This window comes from Triturus cristatus, chromosome 1_2 (assembly GCF_964204655.1).
Source record: "Triturus cristatus chromosome 1_2, aTriCri1.1, whole genome shotgun sequence".
Taxonomy (NCBI): Eukaryota; Metazoa; Chordata; class Amphibia; order Caudata; family Salamandridae; genus Triturus; species Triturus cristatus.
This window is the reverse complement of record NC_140580.1, coordinates 887,209,505-887,226,895: the sequence shown is the minus strand read 5'-3', so window position 1 is coordinate 887,226,895 and position 17,391 is coordinate 887,209,505. Positions and strand designations below refer to the sequence as shown.

At 43.7% G+C, this 17,391-nt stretch overlaps 1 protein-coding gene across 1 annotated transcript in view; it reads right to left on the bottom strand.

The window, feature by feature from the left end:
• Nucleotides 1-580: 580 nt before the first annotated feature.
• LOC146868224 (taste receptor type 1 member 3-like) overlaps nucleotides 581-17,391 on the bottom strand; it is a 36,934-nt gene continuing 20,123 nt past the window's right edge. Inside the window, exons 3-4 of the mRNA XM_085624095.1 lie at nucleotides 6,802-6,922; nucleotides 581-1,539 (exon numbers count right to left, since the gene is read on the bottom strand). Of these exons, the coding sequence (XP_085480221.1) occupies nucleotides 581-1,539; nucleotides 6,802-6,922 (1,080 nt within the window). The remainder of the gene's footprint in view (nucleotides 1,540-6,801; nucleotides 6,923-17,391) is intronic.

Sequence of the window (17,391 nt, the reverse complement as noted above, 5' to 3'; positions counted from 1 at the left end):
AAAGGGTTGCTGTTTCCCCAAACCTTTCCTGGCGTGGTTCAGTAATGAGGAAAGAGGCAATGTCTTCTCCTTGTGAGTTAATTTTCTGCCCAGGTACACTCTGGGGTGAATACATTAGGTGATAACGTAGGAATGCTACTATTATATGCTCATGTTTATATGACATGTCCAGGAGTTGGCGGATGAACTTACCCTCACCCTCTTTAACTAACCAATGGTGCATTTCCGCTCCCACCAAGCTGTGTATCATACCCCACCTCCCAGCCTTTTGGGTTTAGTATAGCACAGCATGTACATTTGTAGCATATTACTTATTTCACTGGATTGGGATTTTGGTTGTTTGTGAGAAATATATGAAATTCAAGAATCTCTGAACAGGTTGACGCCACAAAAAATCCATAAGGTGGGTACAATGTCAATTTCATGTCAGGCTTGCGGTTGGCTTTTCACTAACACCAACCATGTGACAGATGTTTCCACAGCTATGTCGGCTTTCCGGCACCATCCTGTTTCTTCCTTGGTACAAACCCTCTCTCTCATCCACAGGCTTCTCATAAACAACAGAAAAGCCAGGACTCTACTACTGTGTGTCCTGGCACTTGGAGCCTAAGTCCTTCTGGCCTTGGCCATGCAGTAAATATGTGGCAAAAAATTCTGGTGTATTGAGTTCTGGCTTGAAGAGCAAGATGTAGCACTTGGGCAGGAAGGCCGCGACCAGGACACCAAGACAGCTGAAAAGTATGATGGCAGCCTGGATCAGGGCCTTATCCTGGCCAGTAACGCTGGCGTAGCATGGGATGAAGACGATCCAGGCAAAGAGGAAGATAAGCATGGCAAAGGTGATGTCACGTGCCAAGTTATATTGGTGGACCGGCTTTGGTGACAGAAAGGAACACATGAAGGACATAAGTACTAGGAAGGCGTTGTAACCGAACATGATGGAAAACTCAATGATTCGATCAATAGAGCAGCTGAGGCTGATGGTCAATGACGTGATGTTCATGGTAGCCAATTTTTGCGATAGCATTGGAGAAGCCCGTATAAACATGGTGCAGAACAACACTTGCACAAGCGCTAGTAGTAGGACCAACAGCCCGCCTCCTTGGGTTATTAACCAATGAGTACAGGATCCAAGTTGCTGGGGAAAGGCTGTGCATGCTACAATGCGGAGTGACTTGACCAGAAAGCTGGACAGGCAGGTGGACAGTGCGCCGGCAAAGAATGGCTGCTGTAACTGACAGATCAGATCACTGGGATGTGCAACAAACAGGAAGACGCTGCAACACATGGTAGCCAGGCCAACCAGGGCCAGGATACTCAGACTAGCCCCGCAGGCCTGCAGCAGGGGTGTCTGTCGCTGAGCCAGGAAGAGTAGGGCCACGAACACCACTATCAATACCAGAAAAGCCTTGACCACCATGAGGGTGATGACGAAGTTGTTGGTCCATGTCAAGGCCAGGTAAGTCGCGGGGCGGCAGACTGTACTTCCAGGTTCGGACCACTGACGCTCAGGGCATGGCGAGCAAGTTCCAGGAAAAACTAGAGGAAAGAAAGACATTTGAGGCTGGGAATCAAGAAAAGGGAAAAGCAAGATCACTACACAGACAAACCCATGAGAAAACAATGGCTGAGGAAGAAAATTAAAAGCCCGAAGGCTAAAAGCATTCACTTCTGTGGGGTTATTTGTACATCTCAAGGTCTTAACCACAGACCTTGAATTCTGCAGTGGCTAATGGGTTTTAACTTTGAAAGTTCTTAAAACTCACTGAGGTTAACTGTGTATCTCAGAAAGAGATTTCTGACCTCAGGAGGGTTAAAATCCCTTTCAGGGTTAGATATATCTCATCTCAGGGTTAATAATGCATTTCAAGCAGAAATGTTTCCTAACGTCAGGGGTTAAATTTCCATCTCAAGGACACCTTTGCTGCATCAGATGGAAAGAATACGTAGCAGGTAATAACCTTCTTCACCCCAGGAACAAGTAATCAGTTTCAGGTACACTCTCTACTAACCTCGGGGTTTGATAATCCGTCTCAGGACTTTGACTACGTTTTTAATTTAAAAAACTCAGCTTCACATTTGCCATAGTGTTACAGTAGTAGGGGCCTGACTGGTGGAAGGATGGAGTAAAGGCAGTCAGGGTAGCAAAAGACCTTACTTCTGCATCCATGACTTTACGCCCACCAAATTTAGAGTTCACCACCTGCTCTGTGGTAAACTCTATGTGTTTGTATAAACCACCACTACGGCATTTCATACAAAGCCATTTTGAAGTTCGGTGTGCGCCCTTCATTGGTGACGGATACGTACACCAAACTCTTTACTTTTCTAAAAACAAACTCCCAGAGTGGGAGTTTTATTTTACTGTCCCTCACTGCAGGATATTCCTGGTGGTGCAGTGGCGTAGCAAGGTCAGGTGGTACACGGTGCAGAAAATTTCTTGTCACCCCCGGCTTGACAATATCGCAAAATATGCGTTTAAAACACATATTTTTGCCATTTTGTCACCCCCCTCAGGGATGACACCTGGGGCGGCCTGCACCCACTGCCCCCCCCGTACCCCCCACCCCCCTCTTCCTACGCCAGTGTGGTGGCGATGAACAGCAAAGAATAAAAGCCTTCCAACTGCCTACTCTTAACAGGGGAAACTGTCAGATGGCTTATCTCCGACAACCCGTACTCCCTTAGGCCATGTGTCGGAGATTTACGCTGACAGAATAAGTTTCACTCTGTCTTCAAAAACCTTGTGGTCCGCCCAAGTCTAAATTGGGTGGGTGGACAGGGATTGTGGTGGACAGGGTGCACTGTCTCAAATCGGGCTCTATATAGCATTTCATCTTGTATTTTGTAATTATTTGTTTTTCCCAGTACATTGCACATAGTTTTTCAGCTTCTTTACACCAATGGTACAGAGATTAATTGCTATGGTTTCTTGCCTTTAAAGTGATAATCCTTTCTGCTGCCTTCGCAAGTTCTGAACTTGATATGTTTCCCTATGCCATGTGGTTCTTTGCATGTGTTGAGGGAGCATTAATGTAAACTTTATAAATCTTTTTACCCAACTGTAGATGCATCATGTCTGTCTGAGTTACATCATTCTTATAATGATCTCATTGAAATTATAACATTGGAATGTTGGGAGCTCCATTAAAGGCAATGGAGGGGCCGGTAGAAACCCGGAGCTCCATTATTCTAATGTTTGTTCACAGTTATTGCTGTGAACAAAAGGTCTCAAGGAACCAGAGGGGATTTCAATCCTCTCGGGCTACGTGAAGCCTTTGTTTTACAAATTAGAACATTTTGCCCTCTAGGGCCAGAATGTTCTAATAGCCTTAGAGAACTCCGTAGCTGGCTCTACCGGCCATTAAAGGCCCAGTCCCTTGTTAAAGGCACTCACCTTTGGCTCAGGCCTTTAACGCTGGAGCGGGCCTTTAATGGCTAGGAGAGCCAGCTACGATGGGCCCTAAGGCGATAGTGGTCCCCAGACTTTACCACCTTTCAGGAGAATTGGCTCACTGATGGGTCAATTGTTGTATAAACTATAGTCTTACCAATGGGTTCATATTGAACCATTAGAGGATTTTATAGCATAAAATGCCTGCCACCATCCCAGGCGGAGACCGTCAGGTGTTTAAAATCCATCCCAGGCACAGCTCTTCCTTGTCTTAGGGTTTAATAGTCTATCACAGACACAAATTCTCCTCGCCTCAGATATTAACATTTCATTGAGACTCAGACGATCCTAGACCAAGGGACAAGTCATTCACCTTAGAATCTCAAATACAGTCATGTTTACCCCTTCCCGTTGTGAAGACATCATCATCTGGGAGTCAGGAACATATTTTTCTGAGCTAACTGCAGATTCTTTAGTACATGAGACTGATTCACAAAGCATTTTCTGTGAGTTGTGTCTTACTTCAGACTTAGGGCTTGATTTAGAGTTTAGTAGAGAAGGTACTTCATTGCAAGAGTGATGGAGTACCCTTTCCGCCAAACTCTCGGGCCACCCACCCAATTTTGAGTCGGGCAGATTGCCCGGTTTACATCCTCTGATGGCCCAAGGGATTGCAGGTCATCAGAGCTAAGCCCTCTGGCCGTCTGCCCTACTTAGAGTGGACAATCGGAGGTTTTGTTTTACTGTCACTGCAAGAAATATCCTGGAAGTGAGAGAGAATAAAAATCGAAAAATTGTGAATCAGGCCTGGCAATTCAAGTGTAGTACACACCTAGTAAAGTGTTTTCAATATAGTGCTCAAGAAACAAAAATAGAAGTAGAAAGTCTGGTTGTCAGTGCTCATTATATCATCAGACCATGACAGGCCCTCTTTGTTTATGTCAGGACCAAATGTTTTCAACCTTGAACTGAATAGAATATTGTTGCAAAACAAGGGTGTTAAAAAGAATGGTTATGATAAAACTAGGTAAAATCTGACATGTTCTCCACTCTTTGCTGAGATTTCTTTTTCTTGCAGCTTCAATGTTTTCTGAACTATAGTTTTTCACTTGGTGCAGGATTTTAGCATATCGTTTTTGTTATTAGTACACCCTGTCCATTTCTTGAAAGCAACTTCCTTCATCATCAGAGCAGGAGCCATAATACCACCTTCAATCCTTCAATCCTCATCTCCATATTGAACCTGCTTTTATTGGCCCTGATTACAAGTATAGGTGCTATTCAGTGCACCTGATAAATAACGATACCACAGGTTACATAGTATGAGTTTGTGGGGAATAACATGCAGAGTTTGGTGTTTAACACACCAGAATCCGCATGGTGCGGTAAATAATGTACACATTTCCCCTGTTAAATTTCAACAGAATAGATCTGAGGTATTTAACGCATTTGATGTGTTAAAATATGCACATTTTTAATACCGACCGTCAAATTAACCGACCAACTCGTAATCAGGCCCTTAGTCTTTATTGCTGCAGTTTGCCTTTATCAAACATGTTAAATACTCTGATGCTCAAATTAAAAAAAACAGCACATACCTCTCTTGCTCCACTTTGGCAAGTAGGTCGCCTTGCATTCTTGGAAACATAAAGAATTTTAAGCAGGGCCTTATTGGCTTTAAAAAAGGGTAGTATTTAATCTATGGAGTGGGCTCATTATGAGTCCTGTGTGAAAACCAATGCAGTAGCACTGGACCAGGAATTACCAATACCATGGGGGAACGGTACATACTGAGTGTGCTATTATGTACCATGAGCAGTTCAACACTCAGACTGGGGGTGTTTTCTACTTATGTTTTTAACATAACTGTGTGCTTTATTTTGTTTACTTCTCTTTTCTCCTGTATGCTTATATGGTTGTTTTCTACATACCGAATACATTTTCTAATCAAATCGATGCATATTAACTCTGGAACTCAGTGTTTGTGCACTCGGTTCTGAATTTTTCCCTTCATTTTAAGGGGCCTATTAGGATGGTGGCCACCCTAGCGATCCTGGGACCGGCCGCTAGTGGTGCGGTGGTCCCGCGCCGGCAATTAGGATGCCACCGCCACCGTGGCGGTGGCATCCCCCATCCACATCATTGTGGCGAGCGGTGCACACAGCACCGCCCGCCACAATGCTGTGGCTGCACCTTGTGCATTTGCCTGCACAACGTGGCAGGCACCGCGCGGTGCCTGCCACGAAGTTCTTGCAAATGCAGAGGGGTACCATGGTACCCCCCATGTGCACCCCCTACACCCTGGGGGCCCGCAACGGGCCCCCACGATCATGCACTGCATGCCTTTCCATGGCGGCAACATGGAAAGGCACTAATCCGCCTGTATGCTAATGTGGATGGCGGTGTCTTCCAGACACCACCACCATATCCAGCCCCTTCTCTGTCCGGTTGACTGGTCTACCGGCGGACGGTCTTTCCGTCCGCTGGGGTCCCCTCGCCATAGTAATATGGCAGGGGGAAATGGGTGGCGGACGGTGTATAATGTCGGGCAGATCAACATTATAATAGACCCCTAAGCCTTTTACTCCAGATAATTTCCACCTGCTTTTCACAAGTGTTTATGTCCAGGGATAAACCCAGACCCTGATTCACGAAGGGCCGCCGTACTCGTGGCGGAGACCTCTCAGTCTTGGGGGAGTTTCCGTACCCGAGGGGGGAATCTCCACAATGGAATGTATTACGGACATTCCGCCCGAGTGCGGAGACTCACCATGACTGCGGGGCCTCCGCCACAAGTGCAGAGGCCCTTTGTGAATCAGGCCCACAGATTTTACCACAACAGCTGTAATCCTGATTTTAGGGAGGCACAACGAGAATTTATTTTTCAATTTCTCCTCATTTTTCCTCTTTCTCTGCTTGCTATAATATGCAGTACACTTAGAAAGAGGAAAACACCTCTCGTGATTGTTTTTGTGCAGGAAGGTGTCCCTTCCTGCACACAGACAATCTCCCTGCTACAAATGCACCCTTGCACGATGGTGCCTGCGTCGGCGCATGGCAGTCAATTGTGCGTCAGCGCAGGGGGGAGCACAGGGATCCATCATACTGTCGTAGGTATGACGCATCCCTGTGCTTTGAAAGCGACTCAGTGCGACACAGCAAAATAGCTTGCAGCACTGCGCTTAGTCACTTTCTCGTAAATAAGGTCCTCTGTTCTTTTGGCATGTCTACTTGCTGAACAACCAACCAGCTTGCCTCTGGTGATGCTATAAACTGCAAGAGTTGAATCTGTACATTCTGTATATACATCTTGTTTATTACCATTTTTACAAAATTGACCGCTCCCTCCTCCAATTACCATTGGAGAACAGTCCCTTCAAGCGCAATTCCTCCATAGCAGTACAAACCTGTATAGTTGGCATAGGTGCCTTTTGGGCACGCGATGCAGTCAAAGCAGCAGGATTGGGATCCTTTTGCTATTGCCATCGAACCTTCATTACATTGCTTAAGGCAGGTGGATTCAGGCTTCTGTGAAGGAAAGACATCAACAGCTTATGAATTATAAGTCGGTGCTGGGGCTGCTCAACCTGCAGCCCTGGTCCATGCAATTAACACAAAGTACTTAGAAATGCATATCATATAAAAAGCATTATATACATATTTCCTGTGAAAGAATTCAAATTTAGAACAGAGAATCCAGTTTGTGGAAATTGCATTTCATAACTTTACAGCCTTGTCTATACTGAAGACTAGGGAAGGGAAGAACGGTCTGCTTGCCTCCCAGATGATGCATACCCCGTGCTTCAAAGCACAATTATGTTCATACTGTGCACTGAAGGAGAATGTGAAGACATGATTTCCTCTTTGGCCCAAAAATGTTTAGTAACCTCGCAGATTAGCCGTAGTACCCATAAACGACACCTTTAAGACTGTCATAATTAAATTATTGAAAACTATTTACAACTAGCAGCATATTTCATAATGCATAGCATATGCTATTGCAGTAGTTGATTGATTAGAAATATTAAAAAAATAAAATTTGAACATTATGTCATCGAATAGATATTTTGTTTTTTAATTTGTAAATTATGCCGAACAGTAGTATAATAACGATATATTGAACAAATCAGTCCTTTGCGGAGTAATCTGTTTTTAAAATGATCGATTAGCATTCTGTTTTCATGCAGTAGACCTCATTGCATTATACCAAAGTCACAGCAGTATTGTTGATCTGGCTCAGGCTTCGAGGCTGCGCAGTTGAAACTGGATGGAGCCTCCGTGATGAGTTGTGCTGCTGTGTGAACTAGTTGTAGGGGCAATGCCTGGCTGAATCAGTTAGAGTCCAGGAGAGATGGGGAGAGACAGTGACCTTGATAGGTCCAGATTATGGGCACTCTCCTCAACTAGTTTGATTTCAATTAAGATGAAAGGTTTTAGTTGCAGGCTCAGGGGTCTTCTCAGCCATGATCCACCCGCAGTCCCTTCATGTATGGTTGGTCCGCTCCTACTGGTAGATTACACCCTGTTTGGACAGAAGCTCATTTCTCTTTGCCTCAGTGGAATGATGCTGCATCCTTCTTTGCCTCACAGCATTCGTCTAGTTTAGTGTCCACTACAGTACGTAGCACTCTCAGTATCTTGGGTTATTGCAGTTATTTGAAGTCTTTACTCAGAAACTCTAAGCCCTCAACTGTTTTCTGATTTATTTTTTCTTCCCGTTGCTGTTTTAGCCATCTTTTCCATGCCCAGTAGTTTCTGTGTCCACATGACCTCAGTGTAGATTACCAGTGAACCTCATTGAACCAGGATGATCTGTTTCTCTGCTGGTAGCATGTGATACTGCTTTCCCTTTTCAGTTATGGAAGGATAAGTTCTTTCAGTTGGGCCTCCCAAAAGTATAAGTGAACATTTCACTAAATAGGACTCTGCAACTTCCTTGAATACCTTTTTACCCTCTTTCTACAAGGATCAGAGGGTGGGTTCCTTGAATGTGTGTTAATGTGCCTTCGTCTCAGCATCCCCTCTAGCATGAACCAGGTGTCCCGCATCTCCTAGTGCCAATGGCGTGTGATGTCAATGGTGTAGGTTCTTTAGAAGACCTCACCCCACACTGATCCTACAAAGATGTTGGCACTGGGAGAATATCTTTCTGTTGTTCTCTGTCTAAGGTTATCTATGATTCTCCCTCCCATGCCTTCTGAAGTAGGAACTTCTCCAAAGCCTATGAGGTGCTCAGGATTCAGCAGATGCATGATATGCCATGACCCTCATTATCATATTTGTTATCTGGGGACATTGAATCCAGCTGGATTTGAATATATCTAAGCAGTTCAACATCAGACAGATTGAAGTCCTCTCTGTTTTTTTCAAATAACTTGAGCTCCCCCCTCTGAACACGTCTCTCCCTATTTTGCACCCCCATCTCTCCAAGTCCAGATGATTTACCTTTCTGACTGGTATTAAGCTCCTGCTCCCCCATAAGGGTGTCAATGGGAAAGGTTATATTATCAACCCCCCGCTTATGCCAATGCTGCCCTGGATTCTCAGTGTGTTCCCTGGAATTGGAGAAATAAATAGCTCAGCATTCATGTGTGCCTGCGGTGCCCAAGAGACCTCCCGAAGCGGTTTCCCCATATTGATGCAGTTTCCTCTTTGTATTTCCATTCATCACCATATTCAAGCTCTATATTTATGTGCATTAGTTTGGACAAACAGCATATTTTACAATCATGTTTATTAAATGTTTTGTTTGATTTAAAATATGCATGTGAGTTTGCCCCTGCAGTATTTGAGTTTATTGTTATTTATTCTTACTGTAGTACTTTATTGATATTTGATAAATATTGCATATGTAAGTAGTTCCATCCTACTTCCCTAACTATGTAAAGCTATACATTTCTATGAAAGGAGTCACATACATACGCTATTGTTCTACAAGCACCCATCATATGAGTATACATATGGTCAGTGCATGAAGATCGCAGATCAAGTTAACCACAGACTAACTGAGAAAGTTCCTGTTCCTGTTTAAACCCACAGCTTCAAGACTCATGTTAAAGGGGAAAGGTCTCAGATTGAGTTCTGAAGTAAACAGCTTCATTGAAGTCAGATCCCCAAAGAGATTAGATACCTCTTCTAAAATTAAGAGTTGTGTAGCCTGAGAGCTGCATCTAGCTGCATCAATACTGCTTTCAACTTTCATGCTAAAGTGCAAGCAAGGTTTTCTTAAATCATGTTTTTTCTTTTCATAAGTTACATGCATTTGCATAGTGCCATTCTATTATTTTTGCGGTCATGAATCCTATTGGATAGTGGCCAACAAGAACAGTGTATTCTTACGTATTATTAGGTGATGGAATGGATTGTGTAGAAATAGTGCTTAATTTGAGCCAGTGGTTTCTGTTGCTTAACATGGCACTTAATTTTCAACATTGATCCTAATGACACTCTACCACATGGTGGCGTTGTTTGTCTAATTTTGAGATGCGCACAAGAACAATGCATAATACTTCAATATATATTAAAAAAGAAAAATACCTGCTATTCATGACATTCTTGGCCTGAGATAGTCTGAAATGTCACAGGGCAATGGGTGGCACACACCGCAGTGGCCTCTTGAGAAGGGCCCTGGTACTTACTTTTGTTTTTACAAGTTAAGCACTGAGTGGAAGGCTAGATCCTGTTATGGGTCAGTGTAAAGCAATACATGCATGGATGTGTGTAGCAAAGGAATTTGCCTTATGTTTCCTTCTGGTGTAGTGCATGGTTACCTGTTGCTGGTCTTATGATGCCTTAATGCAATGTTGTGTGCATGTGATTGTGGTAGATACACTTTGACTTGTGGGTGGTTTATATAGAGGATCGTGAGAGAATATGGATGTGCTTTTGAGCTGGCAAACTCTTAGCCAGCTATTGGCTTGCAATTCTTTTGTGTCTAATGTGTACTATTGATGTATGGCAAAGTATAACTATGACTTTAATAGATATTCTGTTGAGGCGGCAACAATTAGCCACTGTGTGGCTTCCAGCTCCCTTGTGTCCGTACTGGTGTCAGGGGTTGTGTCCAATGCATTTATGTATATGATAGTGATGGAACAGGTAGTGCAAAATTTTGTATACCTCCTTATTCTTGCATGAAAATACTAATTATATAACCTATTAACTATAATATTATTAAACGAGTGTTGCATGTTTACTAATCAACATTATTAATACTTAAAGTACATGTGGGATTTGCATTTTGCATGGCTAAATAACCTTTATAACTAAAATCTGTACGCATATTAATAATAGTATATGTGGTAATAGAATACTGGTTGATATATGTTGCTTTGTGATGTTGCATCCTCGAGGAGGATCGAAAAAGGTGAATATAATGGCTTTAAATGTCGCTATATGCTAGATAAATACAAACACATAGAGGGATTAGTAAGGGGTTAACATTAGAATCACCATTTCTATGTATTAATTATTCTTTTGTGTTTGTTTCGCTTAAGTTGACATCAGGGGCCTAAATTCAATATGGCCGCTAACATCGCACGCAGAAGTGGCCACTGTCTCGTGAGGCGCGGAATCAATTGCGCATGTGCGAGTATGTATCCTGAACCTCTTGGCGACCTTTGCACAACGTGTCCCTGGTCAAGGATATGGAACGGGACATTCGCCAAGATAGGGGAACAATCAACCTTACAGTAAACCGGAACAAGCTGACACTTCGCTGACAAATGACCTCACCCCTCGAACTGTACTGAAAATCTGGGAATATGAATCATACGATCCCAACCAGCCAATCACGACTGTCCTAGAGCTTAAAATTGTATCTTCTTCAACTTGATTTTTTTAATAAAAAAGAGTAGTAGAATAGGGAGAAAAGAGCTCGCTATTCATCATTTTCCCACCTTCGTTCTGACGCCTTTCCTGATGATCCAGATGCTGCCCGACCGCTTGATGACAGCAAACTTTTTCTAAATCTGCGGACTATGATAGATGCTTGCACGATTTCTGGTCCTTTGAGAAATTGGGGACTGTAACGTGCTGAGCAGAGAACTTTGAGCTTTGGCCTGCTTTTCGGACAATTTACGACAAAATTTGGTTATGCAGAGCCAATGAATTAGAGGACTCCAAATAGCCAGATTAGGTAAATATGATGTCCTGCGATTTACTTGAATTGATCTAGAAGTTCTAAACTTTGACGAGACAAATGCAAATATAAGTCATTATGAAAATTTAGATAAACAAATATTGATTAACGAGAAATAATGAGTTTGTGGTTTTTCATTAAGAAAGTTAAGGATTCTGAGTCATAAAATGTGTTTTAGCTGGTTCTAAATCACCATCAACCAATCCAACTAAATTGGTCCATTGACCAAGTGGGTGGAGTGCCTTGATGTTTAGGATTAAGGATCTATTGGCGAAGGATGTTAATGTATATTTTGTAAAATAACTTTTGTCTCCCTATAGGTTATAAGGTGTTCCCCCCACATGTCCAGCGCTTGAATTACTGATCCCTCCTGTGTACAGACTCGTGAAAGAGACGTATGAGTGTTGGTGTTATGGGCCCCACCAATGACTGCATGTGTGAATGAGCTAGTGTGACATTGGGTCTGCGACGCAGGGAGGGTATCGGTAAATGTTATTCCCCATTTTCCCAGTCAGGCCCTGGATCAATAGCACCAGAGTGAAGTTGAGTGTAACGGATGTGCTGGTGTGGTAGCAATGCTTGGCCAGCTCTATTGCACGTGATAGTTAGGTTACTATTAAGGTTACAGTAAGGAGAAGGGTGAGGCATGGGGTTAGAATCAAGGCTGAACTGGCCGTAGCAGGCACCAGGCAATTCCCCGGTGGACTGCCAGGGTGGGGGACGATTTTAGACCTCTGGGGGGCCTTTTTTATTACCAGGGGCTGATTTTGCAGCATAACTGCAATATCGGTCCCCAGCAACAAAAGGGGCACACAGCTTTGTACTAGCCAATCCCCTTTTCCCCCCTGCCCCTCCCGAGGCCGGTCAAGCTTTTTGCTAGGGCCGGTTTCGGTTCCCATTCCGGCCCTGGTTAGAATGATGGTGCTAGGGTTAGGCTCACATGAGGGTTTGGTGTTAGGGTCCAGCTAGGGTAAGAGGTAGTTGTGGGTTAATATAGGTGTACTATATACTGTTGTCAGTATTGTTTCTAATCACATTATTGACTGGTCAGTGTAGTTGCAGTCCAGTGTAGTGGCTTCTATGCAGTAGTAGGCCAATAGAGTTATATATAGCCTTTATTAGTCTCTAACACAATGGTGTTTAGTCTATTGACCTTGGAAGGATGAAAGGTTTAACTCATTCTGATGGGTTTTGAACCCGTGGGTATCTGGGCAGCTGCTCAGCCCACTGATCTTTTATAATGGCCGTTTCATAGCCTCTTTTGACGCTCACCCACACATTAACTATGGTGTTGTCCTGTGTGAGGAGTGAATGTATCGAATGGAATGTATGAAATGATAACTGCATATGTAGGATGTGAGAGGGAGTAGTGCGCCAATGTAAGGTACAATGAGTCACGGTGGTAGATGGTTAGAGCAACTGGAGCTCGGCGCTTGATATGGTCAGGTGTCTAATAGAGTGTACTACCACCCGGGAGGGCATACTAGCCCTGAGCAGGTGTGAGTATAGCCATACCTAGCACCTAGTGGGACTACTGGCTAAACCAGGTCTTCAGCTTCTTGTGAAGTTCAAGAAATGAGGAAGAGTCTCTTATGTGTAGTGGCAGGTCATTCCGCACTTTAGGGGCGATGTAGGAGGTGTGACAGCCTGATTTGGTTTTCCATTTTTGTATGCAAGTAGGAGTCTGGACGAGCAGATGTGTCTTGAAGGTTTTTGAAAGCAGATGCGATTTTTGAGTTATGCTTACTAGTGTTATGTAGTGCCTTTAAAGTGTGGGTGAGAAGTTGTAATTGTGCTCATTTGTGTATTGGGAGCCAGTGGAGCTCCTTCAGGTGTGTTGTAATGTGAGTGTGGTGTGGGAGGTTTGAGTGAGTCTGACTGCCGAGGTCTGCAGCCTTATGGTGAGTTTTTGTTGATCCCGGCATAAAGGGGGTTCCCATAGGCCAGCTTGCTTATGACAAGGGCGTGCGTGACAGTTTTCTGGGTGCTGACTGGGAGTCCCTTTAAAAACTTGCTCAGCATTTTCAGGGTATAGAAGCATGAGGCAGTGATGGCATTGACCTGGGCAGTCATATAGAATTTGCTGTCGATGATGATTCTTGGCATGCGCTGTAGCTGTCAGTCATCATGTGTTAGCTAATGTTTTGTGTTGCCGGGAAGGGGCCTTATAAGGAACAAACTGCTAATTAGTAGATTCTCAGAGCCACTGTAGAGTAAGGTGTCCCCGCTGAGCATCGCGGCAGAGATGAGCACCTGTTCATCCACATAGATGCCCATGGCATTTGAGCATCATCTAACAAAGGCCGTGCCAATGAGCCTTCTGGGAAGCCACATGTAGGAGCAAAGAACAAGAAAGTAGTGTGTGCACACACAAAGACACACTGTGCTGAGCACAAAGAAGATTCAATCATGAAATGAGCTAGAAAGCACAGGAACCATGATACCCTTGCTGCAAAATGATCACTGTTCATTGACCAGCTGTCCGTAAGGTCAAAAGGCCATTGTGTTGTGGTATATGAGACAACCAAGATAAAAATTGTAATTGCCCAGAATGTTTATTATGGAATACATTGTGTGTGCGGAATGCCCAAGCAGCATCTGACATGGAGTTTATTAACACTACATTGGAAATATCATAAGAATCAGCACTCTTCACAGTTGTAGATAGTAACTTGAGCAAGCAGCATTAACAGCTGACAGTAGATTCCTGTGCTGAGTTCTGTAAAAAACAAAAGTGGACTTCCATGAGTATAATCACCTGCATCCCTGGTTTAATTATGCACAGGAGACAAACCTATTATTTAGCCGCCATGCAAGGCATAGTATGAGATCTCTGAGAAGGTTAAAGAGACTACAAATTTCACCCAGGGGAGAAAGTAGCCTAATTGCTGCACAATGTAGTCACAGATGGATCGCGGATTTACTAAATCCTTAGCACCAGAAGGCTTATGCAATAGCCCAACTATATCTAATAGCTTTAGGTGATTCCGTTGGAAGTTGTGAGTTTAATGAATGCATGCACCAAATGGAACATGATTGTTGGGACTGGTTCAGGAACCACAGGGCACGCATGGATTTCTGAGCACTAATTATGGGAATTGGGTTGTCTGATGACCTGGGGCTGACGTAGTATGCAAACCAAAACCAAAGCACCAAGTACACTTTAACTTTTAACTCTAGGTTAGCAAGACGAGCAGTCCAAGGTTTACTCAGGGGGTTGATGTGGGGGTCAAAGAGTCAAATGTCAGGCACTCACAAAGTAATTCTTGATAAATTGATTGTCTAGCCATTGCTTTACGCTGATTACGAAAAAGCACTTTCTTTTACTCTCGTTCTAATACCACACAAATAAATCAGCTACCACATCAGGAATGTGCTAACAACTTTTGGAAACAGACAGGCAATGCTTCACAGTGTTTCGACTGATTTGGCTTCTGTTTGTGGCCACTTGGATCTCTTCTTGAGTTCTCTTATGACAATTGTGCATTTAACAGTAATTGGGAAAGCTAAACGGTCGAAGAGTGTGCATATGAAAAGTCTCGGGCCACTATAGACCTCAGCGAGACCATTTATCTTGGTCATTGGACGAAGGGCTCCGGGGCTTATTTATGAAAACTGTTGCATCACTGCGTGAAAACAGCAATGCAACAGTTTTCAATGCGCCCTCCTTCGGTCACATTGGATGCGCCGTATTTACTGTATGGCGCTGCATGTCGCAAGGAGTGACAGATGCATCAGGAATCCTGACGTGTCTGTCGGCGCAAAAGTCACGCTTTGCTGGAGTTGTGTCGCAAGCATGATGCAACTCCAGCAATTCATGAGGCAGGCCCACACACAGAGCACTTAATCACTCTTTCACCTGCTATGAGGCAGGCATAAGGTTTTGACGCCTTGGTGTCCTAGAAGTGGCGCAGTCCAATTTGATATTTCACTGTGCCACTCCTACGAGGCTTTGTACGCCCACCCTGCATACATTATACCTGACGCAGGTTTAATGTGGCCCACGGCTTTACAGGTGATGCCTCTGCCTAGATGTGTCACCTTGTAAATATGACGCAATGTGGCGCTTTGTTTACACCGCTGCTGCGTCGTGAAAAGTGACGAAACGGCGGCGCAAAAGTGTTGCAATTGAGGGGAGCCTTGCTGCTGCAAAAGCCCAGTCAGTACTTCTTTACTCACGCAGTCTCCCTCCTTCTAGATGCCTGTGCATTCCACAGAGCAGAAGTGGTCAGGCCGGTAGTGGTGACAGTCCCACTCGTGAAGGAAAATCAAATTATATGGCAGTATTGACTAAAATATACTGCAAGAAAAGTCAAATTATGTGACCTAATACAATACATTTTGTGATAGTATTACTTCATAATTTTGTTATTTTTTCTCACGTTAGCACTGCTTGGGCAAAGGTTTCACTTGATTAGTTCAAGTAATGCATCCAAATACTAATCCACTGAAAGATGACACTCAACATTTGCATAGGGCCTTCTACTGCATAGCAACAAAACCATTTTTTATTGTTGAAATTTGCATATTATGCATCAGATGATAGATTATGTGGCAAATGCGGAAAATCCATAGCTATGCAGAAAACACTGTAGAATTGCATAATTCCAGTTACCCTGCTTAGATTGTAACCTAGCATTGTAGTCTACTGTGAAGTCCAATCCCTGTGAAGAGATTGCCCACCAGAGCAATTTAAGAATTCTCTCATAGCAATAATTCATGAAGGTGCATTTCACCCTCACCCTTCCTAGCCTTCAGTCAGTAGTGGTGTTTGTGACACATCTGGACCAAAAACTTGGTGCAACCAAAGTAAGGCCTGAATCTTACAATAGGCCCACCGTATTGAAAGACAGCACTTTCCAATAGCGCCTGCTCTATTCACCGGAATCAGTGTCTGACTAATAAAGGCATCCAAGTGCTCCCTGCCCTTGTCATAGAGCTGTGTGAGAACTGTATCAACTATTTTGTCTGCACAATGAGGGGTTGACAGTAGTCAGGAACCTTCCAGACATGAGCGTTTCACAGTGTAGCGATTAGAACAGTGATGGGCTTCTGACACTTCGTGGTCCAGATCCCCTTCCAGGGCTGCTTCTTGGAGGTCTTTAATGGGACAACTGTAGTCACATATTTGGGCTCTGATGAGCTTTACATTTGATGGACTTGATGGTTAAATTACCCCCGTATCAGCATCAACGTCTACAGTCACTCTAGATGGTCCTTCCAAAACTGTAAACAGCAATCTTGTCAAGGTAAGTCTCAGAGGATTCTGTGGGTGGGAAATGTGACCTTCTCCTTGATATCACATCTCCTTGCAATCTGCCAGTAGCTGTCAGACCTGCAAGGGGTTCTTGCCATTCTTGTTGGATATTATTACCACAGTAAGCACTTGATGTCCTCCAAGAATAGTGCAGGAAGGAAACTCACCAGGAGGACATGGATACCATGGAAACCGATGGCAACTGACAACACAATTCGCAAACAGACTAGCCACAAGGCAACATTTGATTCTCTTCCCTTGAATGTCAAAAAACATGTTTGTCTTACATAAATAGTGCAATAAACAAACAGAGAAACCTGGGCAAATGTGCTTCTTGATGGATAAAAAGATATTGAGGATGGTTTCAGAGAAGATGGTGCTGACCAGTTATCTCCACTTGGCCCGTATGATCGACTTAGTACCAGGTGGTACCTCATGGTCTTATTTCAAAGAAATGATGCTGAAGTTCAAAATTACTCTTAAGAAAACCTAGCTATGGATTGTATTCGGCATTCAACATTTCTAGAAGGGTGCACAAGCCCCATGGTGAGCTAATACCCTGCATTGACTAATGAAAACCCAATGCAATTGCTATGAAAT